Raw genomic sequence first — 22459 nt, forward strand, 5'->3', positions numbered from 1 at the left:
GAGCCCCACACTATCAAGAAGCTGTATGCCTCACACGTGTGCAATTGAAGCTTTTATCTACCTAAGTGACTGAACTCATTCACCCTCTCCTGATAGTACATTAACAGAGTATCCCATGGACTTTTTCCTAGTTATCGCTGCAGTATCTTGGTGAAACAGAGAACTGCCATATTCACCACATTGTGGTGGACTTGTCCCCTGTGTGTGCCTGAGGGCAATAGAAGGCCACATGGGTAATCTTAGCATTTCAGTCTCCTTGCTAGTGCAGGAGCACCTCCTGTCTCTCCAGAAGAGCACTGACCAAGCCATGTTTCTGTTACCCCTGTTAGGAGTACGTGAGATGATTGTCCTGTCTTACCTTGCCTAACCAAGACAGAATTTTCAATGAGGCCAAATGAACAATTTTCAAAACTTTCCCATTAAAATATATCTTTTTTTTTCAAGTGTACATTCTTCTACCTAGCACAGGGAAGAAATTAAGAAAATTCCCTAAAGAAGTATTGAGAGAAATCAGAAAGATTATTTTTTTTTAGTATGTGTTGTTTGTATAATCTTCTATACTATTTGACAGAAAGAAACTCCTCTCAGCAAGCTAGGAGGCACTTGTAAAAGATGCCTGTGCACAGGAAACACTGAGCTCCTCTGCAACCTGCCAGTACCCCCTCTCCCACCTGCTTCTACCTTTCTCCATGCCAACCAATGTGGGTTACCAGGACGCAGCAGTTCAGCATTAGCACGGTGCACCCAGTAAGCCCCACTGGGTGCATGTTCCAGCCCATGAAGTCGCTGCAGGGCAAGTGGGCTGAGTGGTGGTGGGAGCAGATGTGCTCACCAGTGAGGCCATGGGGCTGCAGGAGCACAGAGGGGTGCTGCTGCTGCCACAGGCAAGGTGTGGGGTAATGTCACTGTGGGGCAGGGGTCACAGTGCTGTTCCCAGAACCACTGGACAACATAGGGAAAGAGCAAGCACTGCCTTGCAAGCTGACGAGCTTTACCAGTGCTCATTGGGAAGGCTACCTAACATACGCCTGCCTGTCCTCTTTGGTTTTATATATATATATATATATATTTATAGGATCAGATGCATATGTACACTTTTGTACAAGAATAATATCTGGGTAGATGAGAGCCTTGTGCATACATCTCAGCTGGTAATCTTGCATAGTGCCATTATCCAATTAGAAATTGCTTTCCTGGTAACCCAATTACTAAATGCTTCTCAACAGCTGCTGATCTCTTAGTTTGTTCAATGCCTATTTATGAGACAGAAGATTATATATGGTAGCTTGGTGTATACCTTTTAAACCAAAGTGGGGAGGAGAGGAGGGTAGGTGGAGAGCATTTGGTTTGTGTGTTAGTACAAAAGACAAAATATGCTTTAGTTTTCTTTCAAGAGAAAAGGAAAAAAATATTAAAAGGCACAACTCCTTCTCTATCATAATACCTTATTAAACCCTACAATGTTGAAAAGGATAAATCAAGTCAAATTATTTTTTCTCCTCTACGGAAAATGCAAGACCTGTGAAACAAGTTACAGCTTTACTTGCTACCTCCTTTTTAAAGGCAAAGCACTGCTGCTTTCAAATCTCTTTGGTCTCCTTGCCTGTGTGAACCTGCTACAGTCAAGACAGCATGGCTGGAGATGCTGGGATGCTGCTTGAAACCCTATCGTTTAAACCAGGTGCCTGTCTGGACTGGATTAATCTTTTAGGTATAAAATGTGATTTATCTTCTAAAGATTTCTTAACTCCTTATGACAAATATTCCTTCCTGATGCAGGGGGAAGATTATTTGGCTTAATAAGGAGTGAAAACTAATACCAGTGGCTTTCACCTGAGGTATTCCAGCAGGTTTTATGCTCACCTGGGCTACTCCACTGCTGTTCCCCCAGCACAATACCTAGCTTCATGCACTGTCTTAAGCTGGGCACACCCTAACTGGCCAAGGAGTTTTATGTCATTTCTGTCAGGTGTGTTAAAATTCCCTGGGGTGAGGTCTTTTCAGCTTGACAGTACGGCATGACATTACACCACCTATGCTGACGTTGCTCCTGCTCTCCCGATGAGGGGAGGAGACCGGAAGGGTGGAGGCTGTGGGCAGAGGTCCCTTAAGGAGGCAATGTGGGGCAGCTGGATATTCCCACAGCTCTGGTCACCAGCATTCATGCGGGAAGCACTGCAGGGATGGGCTGGCAGGAGGACACCCTTACTGCTCAACTCCTATCCCTGGGTCACAGTCACAGAAGATCTGCAGTGGTTTAGGCAGAGGGACTAACTGGTTAACTAGCTCACAAAATTAACTTTGCTATGAATATTTATGTGTCCCCAGGCAGAACATGTATGCCCACCTCCTCAGGGCTCTCGTTTTCTCCCAGGCCTGGTGGCATGCGCTGGCAGGCAGCAGTACAGGCCTGCTGCAGTGTGCCACAGCAAAGGGCTCACCAGGAGGGACTTCTGCCTCCCTCCTCCCCTTTTCTCCCCAAGCTCACACAACACTCTCCGGCCAAAGGGCCATCTCTCATCCCATGTGCTGCATTCCCACTCTCTCTGGAGAGTGGTTTGTCCTGGCTGATCTCAGCCATCTTGGCTCTGACATGCTCTTTGTCTTCAGGGAGTGAGGCAGTCCCTCCCACAGCCAGCTAAACACATCCTCTCCTGAATATTTCACCTACAACAACCACCAGGACCACCTCCCCCTTAGGGTCAATCACTGGGCTAGACTAATTATGATGATCAGCCACTTAAAGAGAACAAAAATAGCCACCTCCTGTAATCCAGCCCATGTAATTCTAAACCACGTTCTCCCTTACATCAGTTTTATCTTTTGGCTTTTAAGCTAATTGGAAGATCCTGAAGCCCCACAAGCAAACTAACATGTGCATGTGAAATCACTAGGAAGTAAGGGAGGGAGTTCTCAAAATGTCCATGCAGAGTGATTTAGTGATCAAAACTACAGGCTGGGTTTTGTCATCTGATGGGGAACATTTGAAAAGGGAGGTACTACCAGAGGACACATTGATATTCTGGAAGTTAACTGTTCTCAGTGATTATTGCAGCTGTAACAGAGCCTGCTGGTCATACATATCCAGGGGCATCAATACAGTGCATGTCCACCCCTGCACTTAGCAGGGATATCACAGCAGGTACTGCTTCTTCTTGGTCTTCCAGATGAAGATGGAGCACTGTACATGGAGGCATAGTTCATCTCCAGTCAAGAGAACTACATCTGCAGGTCAGATGTACCTGGCTAGGCTCCGGCCAGTGGCCAGGACAGGCAGTCATTTGGCTACAGTGTAGGCAACTCCAGTGGGGATCAAACAACTCAGAGGAAAAGTACTCGATGGTGTAATGTTGGAGGGAAATGTGAACGTCTTTCCTACACTGCCACCACGGACCTCACTCTACTGTGGGAATGGAACAGCAGGGCTGATGATGAATTTAGTGATCCTCTTAAATGGAAACAGGACTCTGACAAAATCTTGCCTGCTTTTTGTTACCCTGTTAAATGTCAAAAGTAGCAATCAGCCACCTAGCAGCCAAAATGAAATAAACTGTAACAGCACATACTATAAAAAATGAGCAACCATGATTCATATGTTCATCTAAAAAAAAAATTAAAAAAATCCCCTGTGGCCAACCTCCTTTTCCCTCCTGTTGCCCTGCCCTGCTCTGCGCAGTCTTTGCAGCGATCCAGCTGCTTCCTGGGCTCGACAGAAAGACTTGCAGCAGGTCTGAGGTTTCAGGCCTGGCTTGGCTGCACTCAGCCCTCTCATACTGACTCAAAATGTGTCTGCGTGTAAGGAACACCTACACATTTCCATGCCTTGTCCTCCCTCCAGCCCCCCCAGGATGGCTGTGATGTGCTCCCTGTTGCAGCACTGCTGCTTGGGATCCTTGGGGAGCAGGTGGGTGCTTGCTTCTCCTCACCACGATCTGCATGGGGCATTTCCTTCCCCATCAACCCCTTGGACCTCCCACGCTCCCAGCATGTCAGCAGCATTGCTCCATACCCCTTCCCTCCATGCTCCTCACTGCTGGGTGCTTTATCCTGCTTTATTGCTCATGTCCAGCATGGAACTGCTCCTTCTTGCAGTGACTGTGTTGCATATACTGCAGTTTGGGATCCTTTCACAATCCAGCCCCACTTCCCCCACTCCTCCCCCAACCACCCCTTCTTGCAATAATTTTGTAGACACAATTAGGTTAATAGGTTTGCCAGCCTTGACTTGACAATTTAGCAAATACTCTAGGTTGGGATGTGTCAGGAGATGATCATTAAAAGCTGTACTCAGTGTTACATTAGAGTGGCAACACTTTGCCTCTTCATTTTATTGTTTTCTGCTAATGTGACTGACACAGGGTTTTAACTTAGAAAGTGAAGTGTGGGCGGAAGAAGTGAGGTGAAACAGAGGCACGTCTGCTAAATGTAATCACTAGAAAACTGCTGATTATACTCATCTATAGCACACTCAAGAGATAATTTTAGAGCTGAGGCAGGAAGTTAGTAAGATGCTGACAAAAACGTACAGTGGGCACTGCTCACCATTTTCAGAAGCACACTAAGAACTTTCTTCACTTTCGCACTGCTGGGCTGCAAACAATAATAAGGCATGGCTAGAAACCATGGGCAGGTTCTTGGTACAGCCTAGCATCCACAGACCCAAAGGACCTCTGTTCCTACCAAGCCCCTCATGTAGGTGGCCAGATTTTCATACACAAGCGCCCCTGCCCTGGTTTATGGAGGTGCCTGCATGGAAGCAGACATTTCAGAAAAACTCGCTGTACAGGTGAAGGCCGTACACTTGAAAATCTGGCCCTAGAGATGGTTAAACACGTCTCAAAATAAGAATCGCTCAGCACAGCAACACCATTTTAATAAATACTAAACGTAGTGGATTGATTTTTTAATAATGTTTCGAAAATTAAGAAGCCTGACAGAAACAGAAACCGGAAATGCTTTATCGTCAACTCTTTGTAAAAGCATATTTTTCATTCCAGTAAATGAAACACATCAACTTTCTTTTTTTCCATCTAATTAAATATTTCCTGGACAAACTAGACTGTCTTTGCCTTGTCAAATATCGCTACTTGTCTACATAACATTCAAAGAAAAACATTTCTATGTTCACTATTCTTGATACCGATTATTTGTCAGATAACAGAAATCATAGACAGCATTAGCTCCTATCTGCAAAAAGTAAGCTCTTGAATGGGTTTCCTCTATTTTGATGCATCTACTTAGAAGAAATATGAAAAAAAACAGTGATCTAACCATTATCATTCAATTAGTTATTTAAAGTCTTCTGCACTCTTGCATCTGAGCTGGAGAACTCTTTCAGCTTTCTCAGCAGATGAAAGCACTGGATTTTGAACCACAGAATACATATCAGGTTGTTTGTGTGCTTCTTCATTCTCTTCAGATTAGGTTATATTTCAAATGTTACTGCTTAGGTCTAGTGATTTCAGAAGTCTATTCCTCCTGTTTGAAAGGCATATATATGCCAATGGTATAATAAAGTCATAGAAGCAAAATTATACACAGTCATAAATATAAATTAAAAAAAAAACACAACAGCATTTTTCTAGAGGGTAGGGTTCACAAACGCAGGGTTCAACAATGGTATTCCAAAATGTTCTGCTGCACATAATGGGGCCAACAGAGAACAGCTGCACAGAGCTACAGTACTGCAGGGATTGGAAAGGCAGAATATCCAAGTGTCTGTACACTGTGTTTTGTACAGACTCCTGACTGCAGTGCCTGGTGCTGGGCCTTGCTCCTGATATTCTAATGGGATGTGGCAATGCAAAGAACATTAGTACTTACCATATGATCTGGGGGGATTCACCTATGCAAGAATGGTAAGGACACTACTTATATTTCTGTGTTGGGCATGTCTAGGTAGTAGTCTGGAGAGCCTAGATCGTGCAGGCTCCATGACAAAACTGATATGCACTTGCTCAGTGGTAATAATATTGAAGCAATACTTAAAAAAAAAAAAAAAAGAAAAAGCCATTGCAGCCATTTATGTACAATACAGACAAATACAGGATTTGGGATAGCTCAAATTCAAATTCAGCAGAACTGGATCATTAATTCAATTTTTTAATTAAAAGTAGATTATGAGAACTTAGGTTCATAGTCTGTCCCCAGCCAAAGACAGGCTGGCTCCTTTTCCAGACCTAGTCTCTCCTTTTTGAAGCCTCCACTTTTTTTTGTTTTTTGTTTGTTTGTTTGGTTGCTTTGGTTTGTTGTTTGTTTGTTTTGTTTTTGAAACTTTTCATTTACAGAGCAGTAAGATTTTCATTTATACAGTATTTCTTTTCTTTCTGAGGCAGGAACTCTTCTTCACCAAGTAAGTCCCTGCTCTACAAAACTCTTGAGCTAACACAGAGGAAAAGTACGGTCCTGCCACATCTCTGCAGCACGGGAGAAGCCTTATGGTGGTGAAACTGTGACAATCTGCTGGAGAGGACAGTTTGTGTCAGCTGCATGTCACAGAGCTGTACTCCATGGAGACGCTATAGGACCATCCACTGGAGATGGGATGAGTGAGGCCACGTGTCCCTGGATCCACTGGCTGTTTTCCCCTAGGGAATGAGGAGAAACAGGAGCTACAGGAAAAAAAACACCTATTGCACTGTGGTCTGGGTGGCAGCCACACAGCGCTGCCACATGCGTCTGTCCCACTGGTTGCACTGTGTGTGTGCGCACATACCCACCCCAGGAGCACAGCCACAGTACTCGTGTACTATTTGGGTTTTAGCCCATACACGGTATTTTGCTTTGGCACAGTGTAGTTGGGCTGTAAAATATGTCTAATGTGTGTCATGCAGCTTTAAAAAAATCCCCAGTGGAGACGAACCTGCAAAATTATGGTAGGCAATGAAATGCTAGCATTTTGCCTAGTCCTAAAACAGAATAAGAAGCTTACAGGACAACGTATCTGACATATGTAAACCCTTTCTTCATACTTGGTAATCCACTTTGACATTTGCTTGACAAAAAAATACACCTTCTGTATTTGTGGAATTTATTTAGACAAAAGACAAAGTGTTACCTGGAGCAAAATACTGCTCACCTCCTTTAGTTTTTTGTACCTAGATCACACAGTGGTAACTCAACTATTTCTTTCCTGATGAGCTAAACTTTTTTTTTTTTTTTTTTTTTTTAATAATGCCTTGAAACATTACAAGAACATTGTGACTGAAATCAAATGAAGTACAACATCCTAAAATGGACTCCTAGAAACACAGTGGCTTAAAAGACTGATTGAGTCGTTGTGACTGATTCCTGAATATGCAGTCAAGCTGATGATAGCTATCTTTAAAAGGTACAAAGGAAACAACCAGCAACATAGGGCAAAACCTTTCAGTTGCAACACAGCCATAATAAATAGATAATCATCATTATATCATTAATCCTGATGATTACAGTAACATATTCATGTTTACCACTGTTGTAAGTTTGAAAAGCACTTTTTTTTTAGTTACCTACATGTACATATTCACATATAAAAAGAAAATCTGAGTGGAGAACAAAACAGGAACAGGGGGAGGCATATTTACTATTCAATACCAGCTTCCATTTCTCCTACTCTGGTTTTACACCTGTTCTTTCAGGTTCCCCCACACTGAAACAAAAAGATTTCACAGGAATTCAAATCAGTACAGCAGACTAAACATGATTCCCACTGTTTTCAACAATTACCATAATTAAAGACGTCTTTGCACAATAATGTCTAGGCTGTTTCTCTATTGCCTGTCACTAGGTAGCTATCCCCATTGTTTCCCATCAGTTGAAACATTAAAACATTATGGTATCACCTCAAAATGGTGATATCATAAACTGACTTAGCAACAGTGAGTATTATTCCCATGGTTTGGAATAATGTTAAAAAAAAAAAAAAGGTGTATGTAAATGCTGGAAAGATGCTGCTTAATAAACAGCAATTTTCAATAGATGTATATTTGAAATACTTATGATGGGATTATACTTGGGTGGCATGGCAATACCTTTTGACCTTTAAAACATATTTCTGTTGTTGAAAAGAGTTGTGCAAGAGAATAACAACTCTTTTCAATTTAAGAAACGAGCAGTCTTTAAATATACACAGACATATCCACTGGGGATCAAGTTTGCATAAGTATGCTGATTCAGTGAGGCATAACTACTCAGCACATATGCAGTAAGTATTCTGTTGCCCATGTCAGGTTTCTTGTACTTTTATTTTAAATTAAGGTCCTGATACAAGTCTGTAGTGCATGAAAGCTAACAAGGTGAAATTCCAAACATGTATTTTATGGGATTTTACCTGCAAAAAGGTGGCAGGGCTCTTCAAGTCATGTGGCATGACCCAAAGACTGCTTTGTGGGTACCACCCTCGGAAGGACAGTTTTCACTTGTAAAGTCTACATAAAGCATGCACCTAATCTTTTTTTTTTTTTTAATTCCACTTACTTCCGAAACATCAAAAACAAAATAAACCCTCCTTTTTCCCCCAGAAAAGTGTTCCTAGCAGAAGAGCCATTTCAGATTAAAAGAAATAATCTAAATTTGCTTAATACTAGGATCTCCATACAAGCTTGCTTGGAATTCAGCTAGCATGAATATTTTATTGGCACTTTGTAGTTACCAATATACACTTCCAAAAATAAATTGGCACACTTGTTTTAAAACATTTCTAAATAAACATTTATAAATTCTAAATATTTTTAAATACTCTGATCTTCATACGCATCAGAATCTTAATTACAGCCCAAGAGTAGAACCAATGTGGAGCACTGTTTCTACCCTGGGAGACACAGCAAGGTGAAGGATGACTGGAAGCAGAATCCCCACACCACCCCTAGCAGAGCTTAGCATGCTACAATGTTGTGGTGAGAATTCAGAAGTAGTATTCAAATCCAACGTACCCTCTGGGGCCAAAAAGTCACACTGAGGGTTGACAGCACACTAGCAGGGATTTAAGCAGGTTCACAATTTGTGACTACACATGTCAGTTCGTGCAGGAGCAAGTCAACTCCCCAAAGCAAAAAGAAGCCCTTGTTCTAACAGGTCTCTGCCACCAATACAAAATAAAATAATTTGCAGAGAAGGCCTCTTGTGTGGGCAGCAGAGAGAAAGGCAACCCTTGTGGTTTCTTTCTCACTCTCATTTTACAGCACCGGGCATGCCTGCGAGTTACTCAGGTTACTAAAGAATTATCAGTGCCATATATCTTTCTAAGCTGCCATCATTATCTCTCATTTTTACTAGCAGAGATAAGAAACATATTTTGTTACCATTAGCTGGAAGATAGGTGAAAAGCTGGTACTGGCTTCTCTTTCTCTTTCCGTTGCAGACATAAAAGTTGACCTGAACAGGGCTGGTAATTCTCTGATTGCGGAAAGGTGGTATCTCAACCACCAACGAATTCTGCAAAAACAAACAAATCAGAAGGTCAGGGCATGACTGGGGCAGAAGAGAGTACAAACATATTTATATGTTAACCCTGGGAAGGAGAAGACTCATCTCCTAGGGAAGAATGTACTCTCTACGTGGAACTGCTGGATTTCATTGGCAGGGATTGTTTCCTGCAGCCTGCAGTGTACTGTGTGTCAGGCAATCCCTACAACTCCTTCCAGCTTTAAGCCATTTCAGCACAGGCATGGCACACTGGTGAGCAGGATGGGTACTCGTGCTTTATACACGGAGGTGAGAGGCTGAGAAGGGCTTTCGAGATGGGCACTGCAGAGCCAAGTAGAAGGGAGCACATTTAACAGCATGACGGTTTTCATGAAGTCCTGAGGCTCTCCTCTGCCTCCTTATCCAAGGCTGTCAAGCTTGTTTCAGTGGAGAAACATCAATGTGGATGAGGCGCAGACTGACTAGGTTCTGTTAGGTTGCTGTATACAGAATAGCACGGAGGAGGTTACCTGGGACATCTGTCTAAACAGCCAACAAGTGGCACACTTCTGGAGCAGAGCTGTGAAGAGACTCACACATGAGACTTAGCAGCTCAAAACCAGTGGAACAAAACAGGACCTGGAGGAAAAGATTCCCTAACTGGGAAAATGAGATTTTAGCACGGCTCAGGTCTTTACAGACTCATTAGTCTTCAGCTATTCGCTTTGGACAGCATGTACAATATTGTGTATAGATAATGCTTTCTCCCTTCTGCCTCTGACAAGAACCCAGAGCTATAATCAAACTGTGGCCAATAACTTGGCAGTAGAAAGCACAACCACTCAGCTGGCAGGTTGTCCCCAGTACATCCTGCCCTAATATAACTTCCTTTGAAAGGAGAATTAGGACTGGAATATGATTATTCAAGTATTTCCACTTTCCAAAATTTATTTCTTTAGTTATTTATTAGCATAACAACTAAGGAAGTTTTAAGCATGCTAATTTTTGTGGATGGGAGATCTTGCAAGAATATCTAGTTCTACAGGTTGGAGCTCTGGAGATCGTGCAAATGGTGTTCCACAGTCAGATAACAAATGCTCTAGTATGGGGCTAAGGAAAGACTTGGCTGCTAGGGCATCAGCTTTCATAAATGCACAGTGAAATCTGCTGTGACCATCAGAACTTCCCTTGGCACTCTAAAAGAATAAAGGGAAATGTTAACCTTAACATTTGGCTTGTTTTCAGCTGAGGTCTTGAAATTGGTTGTCTGCATGTCTCCAGCAGGTTCACAGATAGCAGACCATTGCTTATTGCTACAGAAGTAAAATAGTTGCCATATTTCCCACTTACAGTCATAGTTGAATAAGCCACGGTTCTTCAACACTGGGTTTGATCTCCTGAGAGAGGACTCACATTTCCTCTGCTGAAGGTACACGAAAGCCAGGGAAAATGCTCAGAAATTGTTTTGGGAGCAGAGGCAAGAAACAACCCAGCAAGACAGAAGATGAGCAGACAGAGCTGGCCCATCCTGGACAATGAAAAAATATTTTCCAAATGGTCTCTTCTACTTTCGGGATAGATTCCAACAAAGGCTTTTTACCCCATGCTCCCATTAAAGAAAGATTTCCAGGAGGGGAGGCCTAAGTACTTGTTCTGTTTCAGTGGGGAGACGCAGTGCCAAAGGCTTGGAAATCCCTCTTTAGTAATAGTGCTAGAGAAGGCAGTATATATTTTTCATCTTGATGTTAAAATATTTAAGGCAGACTTACTGGCTTGCACATTTCTTTGTCAGTTTTGGCTTCCATTTCCCACACATGGTGACCATCTAAAAGACAAAAGAAAAAGATATCTAGTTCTGACCTTTTTTCCTCTCCCAAGCCTACAAAAGAGTGACTTTTGAAAAAAAAATTAAAAATAATAATAAAAATCTCTTTAATGGAAGAAGCATTGCATATATGAAAAACAGCTCTCAAAACCCATTGCCAAAGCTTTGCCCAACCAGGAAGCCAGCTGGGTAACCTGCTACAGAAGCCCATTTAACATTCTTTCAGGGGAGAACCACAGTCCAGAGTACAATATACTGGGATGGAGGAATGCCACTGGTATTTTATTCTGCCACTAATTTAAACAGAACATACAAGTGTTCTACACATTAGTTTTCCAAATTTTCAGACAAAAAAACTGCTACCTATAAGTCCCTTTGATCTCTACCTATGCAGTCAGTCATGCTCAACATTAATATTAAACAAAGCAAAATAAAAAAGTAGTATTAAGGAAGCTCCTCAGCCATGCAGTGTTTCCTTTTAATATACTCCTAGTCTGGCTTTTCATATTTCTGCTGCTTGGATCAAAAGGCAAGACAGTATGCTGGGATATGTAGCTTCTGTGAATCACGACTCCATTTCAAAATTGTTTTAGATCAGCTACAGTGGTCCAACCAACAATTTTCTGGAGCTGCTTCTAGTAGTGCATTGGGTCGTCCCAATTCACAGTATTCCTATTTTCAAATAAAAAGGGATTTAAGCCACAACTATCAGGGTTTGTTTTGTTTTGTTTTGTTCTGTTTTTTGAGGACTTGTCTTTTGGAAGAAATTGGTTTTGTCTGGTCACTTTTTCTGTGTCTCACTAACACAGAAGTTACTGGTCAATAACAGTTGTTTTTTTAACTTCCTTGTGGCTTCAAAGTACAACTGCAGAGAAATTAGAAAAAAAATACAAAATGTAGTGTTTCCATTCTGCAGGCCTAGAAAAACACAAACATATATGAAAGGCCACAAGCAGATTGCTGTCTAAGTTCAGCAACAGGGACACACACTTGCAGCTTAAGGAGTCCCACCACTGTCAGATGTCCCTGGAATGAATGGGGAAATTCGACTTCATGTCACCTCTTTTGTATATTTATTGCAGCATTGGGACATACAAATGCAAATATTAGTTATTTTGAACTTCATCACATAGACTTGGGCCTGCCTTAGAAAAACAGCTCTCAGCAAGGTAAAAAAGTGAATGCACTTTTTCTTCTCTCTTCACTTTCATGGACAGGATGGAGGTGACGCATTTAGAACTGTCTGATTTATTACAAATGGCTGTAAATAATATTTTTGTGTACAGCTGTCCTACTGTGAAAGGAATGTTGTTCAGGAACTAGCACTGGCAATTGCTTAAATGTTCAAAACCATTTCTTTTTAACATATGGAAAAAAGTGCAATGTGAAAGCTGCAACACAAATAGCATGGCAGATTTGGCTGGTCTTTATGTAGGAAACAATTAGCAGATCTACCCTTAGTTTCTTCCTACATTTTAAATTGTGACACTGGAAAAGTTATCCCTTTAATCGGCACTGCCACATTCGGGTGGGGAAAGAGAAGGATCAGCCAGTTCACGTTCAAATCTCCTAAGCAATGCCTTTTAGGAGTGCCAGCATTGAAACAGACTTCTGGAGGATGAGTGATCACTTCACAATTTATCTAAAAGATGCTTCCCCCAAGCTGTCAGTAAAAAAAAAAAAAAAGCTGACAAGATTCTACAAGTCAGGTCATATCTGTTGTCTGGAAGTAGCCACCTCTATCTTCCGTCCCTTTCCTACAGAGCCCTTGTAGCTACCTCCTCCTCTCTTCCATCGCAGTTAATTCAGTCAGCTGTAAAGGTGACACAACACTATCGCACATTTTGCAAAGTGTAGAAAATTCTGCTTTGTAAAGGTTTTTGGTGTTTGTTTTTTTTTTTTTTTTCTCTAAAATCTAAAGACATCCAGACCAGTAGTTAACATGTTCAATCTGCCTTTGTAAATGGATTACCAAAAATTCTTTTTTTTTTTTTTTTTGTTTGTTTAATTTCTGCTTTGTGAGGTGAATGATCTGATTCAGGTTTCTGTTTTGTATTTCTTGTCGATACCTCAGTAAAATTCAAAATGACTCAATCTATGTCTAATACTTCAATTACTTCACAAAGTGCTTTTATGCACTTTTGAAATTTTTATGATGACAAAGAGAGTTTGTTCAGAAATATTTTAAATGTTGTAATCTAAACTATTAGGAAAATAAATATCCAGAGCCATAGTTTGTCTCTGGAAGCTAATCAGAACAATACGGACTTTACTCCAAGAAATTCTCTTGAGACTGTCCAGACCATGGCTGCTCAGCAACTGAGGGGAAAGGGAAGAGAGGAAAGAAGTAGGGAATAGACAACTCATTAACAGCTAGTGACATTTCATTTAACAAAAACACAAGGAGGAAAAGTTGTTATGAAGCAGAGACAAAAAAAAAAAAAAAAAAAAGACAATTCCTCATATTACGTCTAGCGAACCAAGAGGGAAATCTCAACGCCCACGGACTGGGACCAGCTCCAGGAGGGAAACCTTAGACCACTACGTCAACCTCTTACAGTAAACATGTTTTGCAGGTTTATACAGTTCAGCTGAAATTTTTTTAAAAAAAGAGAAAGAAATAATGGCTCTGGAATGGTTTGTGGGGGCTCAAAGCCTCATGAAAATCTGTCTACACCAGAGAAAACTGTTTTGCCCCCAGTGCCACATATGCTGAGGACCCTCAGAAGCAAGCGGGATACCATCTCCTGTCAGAGTGTGCTCGAGGAGCGAGGACTGCTCAACCACAAAAGTTTCCATTGTATGCCTGCCACATCTGCAGCAGCCTGGTTCAGAGCCCAAGGCAACTCCCTCCTGGCCTCCAGCCAACCAAAGTACACCAGAGCAATTTATACCTTTCCAAAATGCAAATAATTCAAATTACAGACATAACACAAAGCTGAAGCAGACACATTTCAGGCATTCCCGTTAAAGTTTACTCTCTGGAATTACCGTACCCAAATGGGCAGTTGTTATATGAGGAAGGGGGGTAGAAGGCAGAAAAGGAAGGAGGCAGGGAGGAAAATAGAGAAGGAAGAAAAAGGCTTTTCCAGAGGTCTTATTTCATTCCTTTTCATTTTGTTATTTACTTTTACCAAGTAATAAGAAGAGCCTTCTCCAAACCAAATGTCTGGCTTTGTTTTGGTGTTTTAAGATTTATACTGCAATGTTTTGAACAGAAAGACATCCCTTTATATAGCTAAAAATTTGTGTCAAAGTATTATATTGTTGTGTTGCGTTTTGTTTCATTTTTTTTTTCACAAAAGGTAATGAAAAACAAAGCAGCTGCACACAGAACCACAGGGAAAAAGCCCTACAGAGTCACCAGCTGAGAGCCCCACTCCTGTGATGCCAAAAGCACTTGACTTGACAAAGCCAAGACCTCAACAGGGACTCCTGCCATGGGCTTCAAGGAGCTCTGAATCCCTCCTCTTCCACAGAGGCAGCATAAGGAGCACAGCAGTGTCATGGGCATGAGAAACCCCCTGTTTGACAAGAGCTCTCTAATTGTGCCCACCTGACCTGGGCTCAGCATGGTGCTGTGTTTCACTGGTAAGTGCCCATCAACACTGTCATCAGCTTAAGACGATGGGTTTTGTCAGGAAGTCTGACATTTAAAGACTGATCACTGCTCTGTGCTGATATTTATAGCATTCTCTGTTTTGGGTGCATTTCATCATGCACTTCAGCTTTTTTTCAGACCCAGAGCACCTGGGTTTACTAATGATGAAAATACCACGAATACCGTGAATGAAAATACCGTGTTGCTTGGGGTGGATTTTCAGCTCCGCAAAATATAAACACGCAATTTTAAGATGGAGCAGTTTAACAGTGAATGGGTCTTTAAAGTCTGTCCTTATCAACCACTCACTCCAGCGTTAAAGGAAACTGCGCACAAGTCCAGAAGTAAAAATACTCTAATTCATTAGGGAATTCCCTGCAGTATGAGTCACTGAGCGGCTTCCCCACCACACCCAGCTAAAAGATTTCCACATAAAAAGGCACTGTAGAGGCCTGTTTTAACACAGAAGCAGCACTAAAAAAGTAGTTGTGTAAATCTAGCAGCATCAGCTATTCACACATAAAACCTAGCAGACCACAACATATGTATTTTCTTCACAGAACAGCAACACAGTCAAAGAGCTGTAAGGTCTTTCCTAAGAATTTTTCTCCTTTCTTCTGCTTCTCATTGTCCATCAGGAAAGATTCACGAGGGTTTGCAGAACTGGATTCACCTTGTGCACTCCAGAGGACTGTAAGCATAATGCCATAGGTCTGTAGGCTTACAACAGTCAAACCAACAGTGTAACTTTCAATACAGGCTGATGGATGACAGAAAGGGAAAACCATATACAAAACAACAATAACAAGAAACCCTAAGCCTGGAAACTAGTGAAGGTGTAACTAGTGTTTCTGGCAACCGCTTAAATCCTGCCTTCATGAAATAGACATAATAGGAGAGTTCAGATATATTTAAGTGATCTTTACTACAACAGGTTAAAACAGTCTATATTCTGTGGCAGCCCTTTGTTCACTTGAGATACAAAAATAATAGACATTATCTAGGATTTCACTGCCTATACGTTGTGTGCATTTTATATTCTTCCAGACTGGGGCTCAACAAACTGCACTGGCTGGGCTGTAAATCTGTATTTACATTCATATATTGCCAAGTTAGCCAGTGACACTAATGCTAACCCTCTAAAGGAACCCACTACTTGATTAATGTGTTTTGAAATATCCCTGAACAATAGCGCCTATATTACATCCCAGATTTCTTTAACATGTCCACAGCAGGTAGGGCACAGGTGCTATGCAGAATGATTATGCCATTTAATTTTGAAGTGCTCTGCAAAGGTTGTCTACCTTCCTATTCAACTATGCTAATGCATATTCAGCTCCTTTAGGAATTAAGGATTCAAAAGTTTTTAATTTGCGCACTAACCCCTTTTTCCCTGGGAAGTACATTCTGGCACTGAGACGACTGATCTGTGTGTATGTCTAGAAGGAAAGGATGGGCTTCCAGCAAGAGAAGAGGATGAATATCCACTAAAAGTCCTGTCATTCAGACATAGAGTCATTCCGCTTTGTGCAGAGATGCTATCAGCTTCCATGCACAGGCCAGGTCTGTGCTTTGGCTGAGAATTAGAGACAAAGGGACAGCTCTGCTGGCTTGCAGATGAGTACTCCCTCGCCCCAGTCCTGGGCACAACCCCCTGATGCTGTCTCACCTGCCAGCTGAAACACACAGGCACCAGCCTATTAGTGCCAGGTTTCACTTTAGAGGTGACATCCTTCTAGACCTGAGCATAACATCAGGAGCCATGTCACTTTTCTAGGCTGGTCTGTATGTAGTGAAGGTGTCTTGCTGTGAAGAACACTTCCCCAGCTGAACACCAGCAAGCCCAATATTCTGTGGGTGGAGTCAATCCCTGTGTTTACACACCAGTGTATGTTTCAAAAGACATTTACAAGGGACAAGTTATAAAGATGAACTGACAGCAGCCAAGCAGGCTACTGTGGGATGTGAGGTAAAGATGGGACAGAAAGAGAGCAAGAATACAGACAGAAATGTGGATGCTGCAGAGAATAAAGACCTGCAATGTAAGCAGCCAGGACCGTCTTCTTGACCACCCCTGTGGCACTTCAGTATCCTGAGATCTATTGTCTTTTAGGCCTTTGCAAGGAGGAAAAGGCCTTGGGTTGTGCTTGCCTCGAGCCAGCTGTTGAGCCGCTCCACCTCCTACCCTGCTGGTGCCATCAGCTGCCTGCTGCCCGCCATCTCAGCCTCATCTGCCTCTCCAGGCACCCCTCACCTCTCCTTTGCTCTTGCACTTCTTTTGCTACAGGACTACAAGACCACAGGACGACTCTGCTTTCCACCTACTTTATTTCCTCTTCCTTGCCAGGAAGATCCCAGATAACCTCTGCTCTCCTCTCAGCCCACTGTCCCTCTACAAACACTTCCCGCCGTAGTTTTGTTCCCTGACCCTGGCATGCATCAGTCCATGTGAAGCAGGGTTCATGAGTAACTGGTTTAATTGCATTTCCACATCAAAGCTGCTGCATTTGTTTGTGTCTCCTCCTAAGCACCTTTGCAGCATATGGATTTTGTGCATATTCCTTCAGCTATACATTTTTGCAATCTTGAAATTATGTATGGATATTATGTATACATATTTACGTCTGTCATGCATACAATACTTTGAAGTTACTTTTTGTCTCTTTTCTACCTTAAAAATAAAAACGCCATGCACCAACCAGGTGATAAAAATGCAGCACAAACTGTATCTTGCATTACATTGGCATCTGTGCCAGACATGAACTTCCCCTCTGGTTGCTCAGCTGGGTAAGCCAAAAGCTGAGGGACTCACATTCCCTAAATTGCAAGCTTTTTGCTGCTTTTAACACAGTGTGTCTAATAGACCTAATTATTCTGAGTTCAAGTGCTTTGAAATCAACTGTAATTTTAGTTCAGGTACTTAAAGAAGGCGCTGTGCTGAAAACTAACTGATCAGGGCTCATTTTGAACCCAAACCATCTGGAAGGACCTGCCAGATCCTATTTTAATCAGAATGGAACTACTTATGCGATTTGTGTTCTTTGGCACCTCCCCCTATTCAAATTACCCTTGGTTTGAGAATTTTATTTAACAATTCTCAGTAATTCCAGGTCTAAGACACTCAACTTACCAGTAAAACTGCATCTTGATAGCCCTGAAAAATCTCCCTAGAGCATGCAGGGTGAACTGAGCAAACCAGCACAGCCACCCATCAGCAGTCATGACAATACTTAATTCTGTCTTCAGCTATATTTCTGTGATCTTCTTGTCTTCACAGCTTTGCTTTCCTCTGGGAACCTCTAATAGGCTGACTTGGGTCCTAGCAGCCAGAACCAAGTAAACCAATTCTGCTCTGAAAATCTTCAATCTGCTGTCTTATATTTTCTCAGAGACTGTTGGAGTAACAAAACCTCTACGTCAGTTCAAACCAAATTCCAAATTTTCCTTCCAACAATTTTCTTCCAATTCTGTGTTTGATGCCAATACCACCACCTGTACCACTGCTCTCAGGCATGTAATAGTTGAAGTTACCTTCCACTACTACTTGCTTATTTTAAATACAAGTTTGATCCAAACATTTTCAATTCTTCCCTCTTGATTATTTTTAAGACACAAACTCTACACTTCATCTATGTGGCTACAACTTCTCAGCTTCCAGAGACACCTCATTATGGCAACTCATTGTGACTTTCTAGCAGAGTCCAAAAAGTAAACTTTTGATCAGCATTTTGATTTTTCCATCTCATTGTCCCCCTTCTTTGGTTTTTCTTGTCCAAAACAGTCAGGCTCAATCTTAGAGGTCAGAGAGTGTAATAATTGTGGAGAATTTGTGTTGCTGTAATGTGGTGAAGGGATAAGGGGTTGAATGTGTGTAAATTGTCCACTGTTGTTGGTGTTGCAATGATGTTATGCTGATTTTGGTGCGGGCAATTTTCTTGTTAATGTAACTGAAGTTTGTGAAGATTGTGTGATGAATGTATGAGAGCTGGGGCTGGTTAGCCTGGAAAACAGAAGGCTCTGGGGAGACCTTAGAACAACCTTCCAGTACTTAAAGAGGACCTACAGGAGAGAGATGGAGGGACTCTTTGTCAGGGAATGTAGTGATAGGACAAGGGGTAATGGCTTTAAACGAAGAGGGTAGATTTAGATTAGATATAAGGAAGACAATATTCATCTGAGGGTGGTGAGGCACTGTCATGGGTAGCCCAGGGAAGCTGTGAATGCCCCATCCCTGGAAGTGTTCAAGGCCATGATGGATGGGGCTTTGGGCAGTGTGATCTAGTGGAACGTGTCCCTGCCCACAGAAGAAGAGTTGGAACTAGATGATCTTTAGGGTCCCTTCCAACCCAAACCATTCTATGATTCTGTGGTTTAATATACATAATAATCCCTGATTATCTGCCTTGACATCAGCTTCCTTGCACCAAGGCACATCTTGCAAATGTCTTATCTCTATTTCTCTCTTAAATGTCACTGTACTTTCTTCCACATTGCTCTTGAAGGTGTAATATTACTCCTTCAATAGACCAAAAAGGGACATACTACTCTTCCTTCACTTCTCTTCCCTGTTCTTCCTGTGATGCCCACATGAGACTTGAAACAACTTTTGATGACCAGTCAGGGAAGGAACAGGACAGAAAGCAGAAATTCTGCTTTAGCAAAAGTTGTAGAAAATCTCTACAAAAACTAGGCATTTTGTAGGTATCACCTTGTATTGGGGTTTCTAAGGCAAGGTGTTGGCAGTGGAGCAATGCACTGGTGGCCTCTGTTGGAAATGGCCAGGGGCTGTCCCATGTGACACAGCCAGTGCAAGCTGGCTCTGCAACAGACACATTGCTGGCCAAAGTTGAGCCAGTCAGCAACACTGCTGGTGCCTCGATGAAAGAAGGAAGCTGAAGAAAGGATAAAAAACACTGCACAGTAGCTTTGAGAAAAAGCAGCGAGAAAAATTTGAGAGAAACAACCCTGAAGACACCAGGTCCAGAGAATAATGAAGGGGAAGAGGTGATCCAGGTGCCAGACCAGAGATTTCTTTGCAGTCCATGGAGGAGATGATGGTGAAGCAGATTGTCCCATTTTCCTGTGGATTTGCCCTGCAAGCCCATAGACAGCCAATGCAGCAAAAGCCTCCTGGCAAGAGCTGCAGCCTTTGCTGGAGCAGCCTTTTCTTTAAAGACTGTACCCTGTGAAAAGGACCCATGCTGGAACAGATCTTGAAGAACTGCAGTACATGGGAAGGACCCATTCTGCAGCAGTTTGTGAAGGACTGTATCCTGTGTGAGTGAATCCATACCGAAGCAAAGAAAAAGCGCGAGGAGGAAGGAGCAGCAGAGATGAAGTGTTATGGACTGACAGCAACTCCATGCCCCATCCCCCTGTGCTGCTCAGAAGGGGAAGATGGGGGAAGGTTATACAGTTCTGTCTTTGTTTCTTACTATCCTATTCTATTTTTAACTGTCAATAAATTAAACGAAATTAATTCTCACCAAAGTGGGTCTGTTTTGGTAGTAACTGGTTAGTGACCTCCCTGTTTTTATCCTGACCCACAAACTTCATCATCTTTTGTCCCCCTGTCTGCGAGGAGTGAGAGAGCAGCACGGTGGGTGCCTGGCAGACAGCCAGGTTTAACACCCCAGCCACACTCCTTTCCTCTATTATCTTTAGACAGACTCTGAGCTTTCTGGGTAAGGGTTGTGAATTCCTGTGTGTTTGGACAGAAGGTCCTACTGGAACTGTAACAACTATCTGAAATCTTGTGGCAGTTATAAATGTTCAGAGACAGCTTTGATTGCACAGATGCAGCTGCTTGAAGCCACTTAGTTTGGCAAACACATGAAAGAATAAACTTCAAGCAGCTGTAGGTTCTGTAATAATTGAAAATTCACAGGATTGCTCAGACAAATTACTTTTACCTAGAGACCTTATGCTTATTCCTTATTTCTCTGTTGTCCACGGTAAGTATTTGTGATTGACTGATCTTGTCCCTAACTATGAGAACAACACCAGGATGAGGCTTGCTGCCGCTGATACCATCTCATGTGTATGGCTGCAGTCCCACTCTGTCTTCGCCATTCCTTCGACTAAACAGCCAGGAAAAACTGAAACGTGCTAACATTTCCTACAAGCTACATCATTGCTTCTGCGTGCGCGTGAAAGGGTTCCACCATCAAGTGACTCTGCCATTTGATGATACTATTCACCCAAGGCTATCTATTTCTGGGCAATGGCCAGAAACCCTTTCAGCTATCAATACATCTCTAGGAAATAGGTTCAAATGACCTTCACATGAACTCTGTGCTCCCAACTCATATGCCTTTGAAGTTTCCAGTTTATCTAGTTTCCAGAATTTTTAACCTCACTGCACATGAGTCAGTGCATAACTGCTCACTGCCAACTGGAACATGTGTCCCGAACTTGGAAAAACAGACAGATAAAGACAAAATTATGTAGTATCTGTCCATCTGACTAAAGGGGAAAGGGAGTTTTGCCACTTGCTTATTTATTATGTGAGCTACAGTATGATTACCAGTGTGAAACTTGACCCCTTTTGGCCAGTTGCCCCCCAAACTGTGACTGCTACTGGCAATGGAAAGAGCAATGGAAAGATCTCTGAGAATGTAAGATCTTTTACCAAATGGAGTTCTGCCAAGACTCAGGTCACCCGTCTCCCCATCACATCACATCACGTCAAAACAGACTCTAAGCCCTGAGTTCCAAAGTACAGCTGAGTCAAACCAAAAAGTCCACATGCTTCCCCAACACATCCGTTCCATCCACATGCCACTCAAGTGTATCGGAACATACTATTTTCCAGAACTTTTTGTAAGTTCTCTGGAACTTAAAATACTGCAGTTGAGGATCTACCATACAACAGAATAACGTATGCTCCCACAATATACAGGAACTAGAACCAAATTTCTCAGCTCTCCTCCAAGACTCCAAACTGACATTTGTACCTTAAAGCAGCAACTGATTGATCACCACCTTTGACAGAGACAATGAAATTTCAGAGGAACAAAAAACCTGTGAAATGCTTGAGTTGACACTTAAATTCATCTGGCTTTTTTCTTTTCCATATTGCATTTAATTTGTGCAAATATTTGGCTGACCAAACTTGACCACTTCTAACAGGGGGGAAACTTCAAGTTTTCCTATCTGAAATACTTACAGAGAAGAATGATTTCCTTTGGCATATATACCAAAAATTTGGTGATTTCACCCAGCTATCTCTCATCTACTCCAGCATAATTATTACCATGCTACATCAGCATTTTTATGTTCTAAGAGCAAAACCTGTTCCAGCAGGAAAGATTAATAATTTTGACAGAAAAATCCATTTAACAAAAATAAAAATGACAGCAGAAGGAACAATTTGAAGCAATAAATAAATCTGAAAAACTGTTTAGCTTTTTGAAAATACCCCTAAACAGGAGAAAATCATTGGTGGAAATGTTGTTTAGGTGCTGTTTACTTCTCTGTCTTTCTTGAAATTGAGTTTCAAATGCTTCGGGTGCAATAGCTGGGATATTATGCAATTAGGTTAGAGGTGCTACAATCACTGTTGATTTGAAGGATGAGTAATTAGCAACATGTTCAAAGCCACTGAAATCCATAAGCCAGGAATTACTCAGAGATACAACATTAAAAAA

General features: G+C 42.0%; 1 protein-coding gene across 7 annotated transcripts in view; it reads right to left on the minus strand.

The window, feature by feature from the left end:
* Window positions 1-22459, minus strand: part of NFATC1 (nuclear factor of activated T cells 1) — a 118399-nt gene that overhangs the window by 38901 nt on the left and 57039 nt on the right. For 5 of the 7 annotated variants that reach the window (XM_068674692.1, XM_068674690.1, XM_068674694.1 and 2 more), the window contains exons 7-8: window positions 11154-11209; window positions 9282-9414 (exon numbers count right to left, since the gene is read on the minus strand). In XM_068674692.1, the coding sequence (XP_068530793.1) occupies window positions 9282-9414; window positions 11154-11209 (189 nt within the window). Of the gene's footprint in view, window positions 1-4869; window positions 6612-9281; window positions 9415-11153; window positions 11210-22459 lie in introns of those variants that run through there. The other 2 variants (XM_068674696.1, XM_068674697.1) reach the window with 2 other exon arrangements.

This window comes from Anas acuta, chromosome 2 (genome assembly GCF_963932015.1).
Source record: "Anas acuta chromosome 2, bAnaAcu1.1, whole genome shotgun sequence".
Lineage (NCBI taxonomy): Eukaryota > Metazoa > Chordata > Aves > Anseriformes > Anatidae > Anas > Anas acuta.